The sequence below is a fragment of the Mytilus trossulus genome, chromosome 6, assembly GCF_036588685.1.
Source record: "Mytilus trossulus isolate FHL-02 chromosome 6, PNRI_Mtr1.1.1.hap1, whole genome shotgun sequence".
In the NCBI taxonomy this organism is placed as follows: domain Eukaryota; kingdom Metazoa; phylum Mollusca; class Bivalvia; order Mytilida; family Mytilidae; genus Mytilus; species Mytilus trossulus.
Window position 1 is genome coordinate 68,237,132 of NC_086378.1, and position 6,117 is coordinate 68,243,248.

Below are 6,117 nucleotides of genomic sequence, written 5' to 3' on the forward strand. Positions count from 1 at the left end.
ATCTTAACGTCACTGATGAGTCTTTTGTAGACAAAACACGCACCTGGCATATACATTTTCCCTCCTGGTGTCTTTGATAAGGATAATCCATATAAGAATTGACAAATTTCGAAGCAAATCAAAGGCTGTATTATTTTTTATAATTTACTTCATTTCAAAGTCATAGTGAAATCTCTATTACGATGCAAACTCTCGCGCATCACATCGAGTAAAAGACGACTCTGAGACTACTAGTAGTCAGGACGACTCAAGCCATTTTAAGTGGGTTTTTTTTAAACTTTTGATTTTTATTATTTCCAACAATTACAACATATACATGGCATACATACAATATGATATAAGATATATACAATGTTATTATCATAAATACATCTTAATTGATAAGACGACTCAAGTCATTTTAAGTGTGGTTTTTTTTGGCAACGTGTGACTGTCATTAAGAGAATACTCTTAAAAAGATGGTATTTTCAAAGATTTAGTCTGTGTACTGGGATAGATTGTATTACAGCAATACTATGAAATATAAATATACTCATCGATCGTAGATATCAGGATTAAAATTTCACATATTAACTCCAGCCGCGCGTTTCGTCTACAAAAGATTCATCAATGACGCTCGAATCAAAAATTGTTAAACAAAGCAAAATAAAGTACGGAGTTGAAAATCATTGAGGACCAAAAATAAATGTCTAATAAGATATTGTACAAAGATATGAAGAAAACATTCACATACGATCATTGGGTAATTCGTGGACGCGTAAGTCGGTATCTACTGTGACAAAAAAAAATGTGCGGTTGACACGTTTCTGGACCTCCTGGGCATGGATCCAGTCCAATTTTGTTGTCGATGTTATGGTATCCTTTGCCGTTTATGTGTAAACGTTTGAGTTGGTTGAGTGATTGAGGTGTGGGTTTGTGGTAAGTAATGTGTGACCCATGGTTGAGTGATTAAGGTGTGGGTTGGCGGTAATTAATGTCTGGTCCGCTACCACTTCTAGGTGATAATCAGTTGATGAAGTCTGGCAAAAGCGTGCCATTGTGCCTTGTTAAGCACTCGAGTTTCATACATGATAATTTGAGTTGGTTGAATGATTGAGGTGTGGGTTGGTGGTAAGTAATGTGTGGCCCACTGTTGAGTGATTAAGGTGTGGTTGGTTGGTGGTAAGTAATGTGTGGCCCACGATTGAGTGATTGAGGTGTGGGTTGGCAGTAATTCATGTGTGGCCGTACCACTTCTGGATGATCATCAGTTGATCAAGTTTGCATTAACCCCAAGTTTGCCCGTGAAATGTAAAAGGGTGCAGGACAATTAAGCGAAATAAATAAAAAAAAACTAGCATGAAACATTTAGCTCAATTGTAGAGCTCCCACTAAAAAAACACCGGTTTGAGGTAGCACAATACAAAGATATTTTTACTTCCAATCTCCAACATTTAAAATGATGTAACTTTCTTAAGAATGCATACAAATTAATAAAAGTGTTATATATAGATAGATAAAAGATAAATCTTTTAAATGAATGCAATATTCTTGTTATGTAATCATTATGTAATCAATTATTGTGCAATTAATGGCAAATCTTGGTCAGTTCACTTGAATGAATTTAGCTCTTTCATCTATATAACTATACAGGAAATTTTAATGAAATCTTAATCAACACAGCAGGAGCTACAAAAGGGTATCTCAAATTATCACTATCATATTCCATTCTCTCATAAATCTGTAATTAAATTTACTAAGTAGTTTGAACATCATTACCACATTAAAGTAGATAATGATTGATTAGGTGTAAAATTTGATCTACACATTGTATACAAAAAAAAGAAGTAAAAACACAAAAATACTGAACTCCGAGGAAAATTCAAAAAGGAAAATCCAAAATTAAAAGTCCAAACACATCAAACGAATGGATAACAACTGTCATATTCCTGACTTGGTACAGGCATTTTCTAATGTAGAAATTGGTGGATTGAACCTGGTTTTATATCTAGCTAAACCTCTCACTTGTATGACAGTCGAAAATCTGAAATCTGAAACACCCTATTGTAGATAATGGCCCTAGAAGCAACATTTAATAAGATCAACCCTCTCGGGGTAACCATGAAGAGGCTAATTTCAATTGTAAGTGGAAATTTCTTGTCAAATTTTGTAGACAAAGTTAACATTATAATTGATAACATAATTGTAGTATGGTAATAATACTGCATTAATTTGAAAGAGAAATCTGTGAGCAATCCATAAATATCACTTTTGTAAATTTTCAATCATTATAAAGAAAGCTACACCATTTTAAAACTGGGGAATACTAGTATTTGGAGATATAAAATGTTTGTATTAGGCTACCTTAATCCGACCACCTGTATAACATATAATATATACTAATTCGGTTGTTGTCGTGGTACTCAGTTATAATGGGATCATTGCTGTGTCAGATATAATTCATTGTTTTATATTTTAGGTGTAGTAATTATAACAGATGTCGAAATGCTATCTACAACAGGCATAGTATATGCCAAGAACGGTAATCATTTATAAAGATCTTGAAAAGGTTTCGAAATACCCCCCCCCCCCCCCCCCCCCATTGTTTTACTCCGATATGAGAATAACAATTTGGAGTAAACACATAACATATAATTTACTTTTATTGTATGATATATATCTCAGGATGGCATTCCATTTACCACTTTATCATATCTCAGTAACTGCTTTTTTAATCATCACAGCAAGCATTTAGATGGATCGTCAGCTTTAGAAATCGGAAAAAGTATGCTGATAACTATATTTTGATATCTTCCTTATTATGAAATAGCAAATCAATTGCATTCCTCTTTCCACTCTTGATATACATGCAAGAAAACACGAACTATATTTTTGGAAAATACGTTTCAGTTACCTGTCACGTCATGATGACTGCTGAATTGTTCTAATCATAGAGACGTAAATAACAGTACGACCATCCAAGTTTCGGATTCGTTGCTCCATCATTTTGGAAGTTGAAAAAAAATTTAGCCACCAATTCGGAAGATTTTCTGAATTATCATCCCATTCAAATAAAATTTACACATAACAATACATTTTATTTCAATAAATGATTTATCGTTCCTGAAAGTTGTATGCAAGAACATTTTAACCCCTCCCCTTTTCCACCAAATTTCAGGTATATATATACACACCTCTTGCTGAAGCTATGCTTTTCAGAATTAAAAAAAATAACATAAATTTGCATGTCATCTCCAATTTTGTTCATCAAGGTTTAGAGGAATGTTCTCAGTTATGAGTAGCTGTTATTGATGGTGTTTCTTAAAACAATTACAAAAACACATGTTTTGAGTTGCATATTTGGTATTTAACAATAATTGTAAATTTGAAACCAAGAGAATTTTTCAAATTTGAGCTATCAACGATTTCAAATGTCAACAAAACTACTTTAAAGTTGCCATGGGTGTCGAAATGATATATAACATAATAATTAATACACATCTAGAAGATTATGAATATACTACATTTGTATGTAAAGGGAAACCTACCAAACTTTATTTTTTTTATTGCAGAGACGGTCAATAATTCCACTGGTTTGGATAATATAAATAGACCCGGAGTAGACACAGATATAAAAACATCTTCTTCACTGAAAAGCCTAAAGTATTCACTCATAGACATGCTTATAATCGGTTTCGTCTGCATCACCACAACCGCCATGTTATCAGTATCACTTAGTATATTGTACTTTAAATACGGTAAGTTTTTCTTGTTTTGACAAAAAAATAGATATAGGAAGATGTGGTATGAGTGCCAATGAGACAACTCTCCATCCAAGTAACAATTAAAAAAAAATTAGTATAGTTCAATGTACGGCCTTCAACATGGAGCCTTGGCTCACACTGAACAGTAAGCTAAAAAAAATACTAGTGTAAAACCATTTAAACGGTGAAACCAACGGTCTAATTATCTATATAAAAGCGAGAAATGAGAAACACGTAACTGTTGTATGAAATGCATAAACAGAGGACAGCCACTGTACATCAGATTCCTCACTTAGGACAGGTTCAAAAGACTGTTTATAGATGCATGACGTCCATAAACTGGAATTCTGAAGAGAATTGAATACTGTGGTAAAAGCGAAAATTAAACCATCATAGACGACCTAAGATATGGTTATGGTCGAAAATATTAAAATCTTCATATGGTAAATACCTGATTTTATTACAATCAAGGTTTCAATAAAGGACTCTAGGTGTAGAGCATGGACGTGTGATACAGGTTCCCCTTTTATATCACAAATGACACCAAAGCTGAGCCTGTTTTTTAGTTATATATTTCGCTTGGTTGTTGCTAAGCTTTATCAATGAACTTATTGTTTTTTTCAGATTGTAAACAAGAAGAACCCGAAGAAAAGTAAGTTTCTTTATCTATGCATTGCGTCAATAATCTTTACACTGCGCTGGTAATCTATACATTGCGCCGGTTATCTTTACACTGCGCTGTTAATCTATACACAACGCCGGTTGAAATACAGTTCATACAGTTGTATGGATATTGAATTTAGTGTAAATGAAAATCAAGTAACGATCTTATATTTCGGGGTAAAATCCCAACTATAACTATAAGGTTCTGACGAACGGAATGGGTATTTCCATCTAGACCATCAATTCACAAGTGAACTGATAGCTTAGAAATAACCGATTTTTTTTTAAAATGAGACAATAAAAAAATGTAAAGACAGAAAAACGTCACTTCTTAAAAAAAAAAGACCAGTTAAATAAACAATACATCTTTCTTTGTTTGATGCCGTCTAGGGCATGGGTAGTTATTTATATCTGTAGTTTCGGCAACATTTATCTGGGTCTCCGGAAGCTTTTAACGAGAGACTTTAAAATATCAATTAAGTCAGCACAGCTGCCGTTACAAAAAAAAGTAACCATCGTTTTTCTGATATCTTGTGTAATTTTAGGCATTTGTTGTTAAAGAGTAAAAGGGGAGGCGAAAGACACCAAGGAGATCGCAAAGATTCACTAGTCAAAGCACGGGCTAAATTGAACAAGAGTGTATATATTCGCTCAAATGTACCGCTGTTTCATTTATAGTATCATTGAACATATGTTGGAAGGTTTTACTAAAAATACGATATATGATAAACTTAACATTATCAATGTTCTATGAAAATGATGTCAGATCAAATGAGCCATGCCCTGGCGATCATTTCATACACCAACTTTTAGCCAAAATAAAATCAATAAAATGTATTTTTCTCTTAAAATAAAAAAATTCCCGTGATCAATTCCTAGTTTTTTTTTTCTTCTTCTTCTTCAAACTGACATGTTATTGATACATTAATTACCGTTTGATTGGTATAGAATATCCTTTAGCTCTGGATATCTGTGAGATAGCGATTACTGTACAAGTATATGTATGCTTTTATATAATGTTTGGATATATCCTTTACAAGGTTGGCATAGTTCCATTGCATAGAACCTGACCATGTTTGATAGTATCTGGTTTCTTTTACAGGATTAGATCTTATGAAGACTTGCATTCGGCCTCGTCGTCAACAGGTGGATATGCCAATGTGAACTGATCGCATCTTAGTGACCAATCATACTGTACGAATAGAGTGCAATGTACATTTTCTCATAATAGTTGAATTCATACAAGAAAATCGTTTATCTGTTGTTTTTTTTTACAAACAACTGCATAATATCGCAATACATTTTTGTATCAATTTTGACATAGGAAAACGCACGTTTGTTGTATGTCATATATAAGTGTTTTCGTTTATGGTTGATTTTTGCAGATTTTCTCGTTTGAATTGTTTTAAATTTCGTCAGGTTGAAAGTTTATATATCCTTGATATGGTATTTTCCTGGAAAGCCTTCATTTTATGAAACTACTCCTGCTCCCGTTTTTACCAGTTACCGTCGATAGACAATTGCGCTACAAACACAATACACATTTGCGCTTTAAATCAAGATACATCTAGACCGGACATTTGCGCTTTTTGCTATGATAGTTTAACAATTATAGTAAGCGCGTTTCATCTACTCATCAGTGACGCTCATATCAAAATATTTATTTACAAGTACAAAGTTTAAGAGCATTGAAGGTCCAAACTTCCAAAAA

General features: G+C 33.2%; 1 protein-coding gene across 1 annotated transcript; it reads left to right on the plus strand.

The window, feature by feature from the left end:
• Nucleotides 1-2,476: 2,476 nt before the first annotated feature.
• LOC134723695 (uncharacterized) lies at nucleotides 2,477-5,679 on the plus strand. The gene is made up of 4 exons (XM_063587251.1): nucleotides 2,477-2,521; nucleotides 3,552-3,737; nucleotides 4,368-4,395; nucleotides 5,509-5,679. The coding sequence occupies exons 1-4, from the start codon at nucleotides 2,485-2,487 to the stop codon at nucleotides 5,573-5,575; spliced, it is 318 nt and encodes a 105-aa protein (XP_063443321.1). The 5' UTR covers nucleotides 2,477-2,484; the 3' UTR covers nucleotides 5,576-5,679.
• Nucleotides 5,680-6,117: the final 438 nt, after the last annotated feature.

Coding starts and splice junctions, on each gene's coding strand:
- LOC134723695 (XM_063587251.1), top strand. CDS start 2,485: ATGCTATCTACAACAGGCATAGTATATGCCAAGAACG. Junction 2,522..3,551: donor CATAGTATATGCCAAGAACG/GTAATCATTTAT, acceptor TTTTTATTGCAG/AGACGGTCAATAATTCCACT. Junction 3,738..4,367: donor TATATTGTACTTTAAATACG/GTAAGTTTTTCT, acceptor TGTTTTTTTCAG/ATTGTAAACAAGAAGAACCC.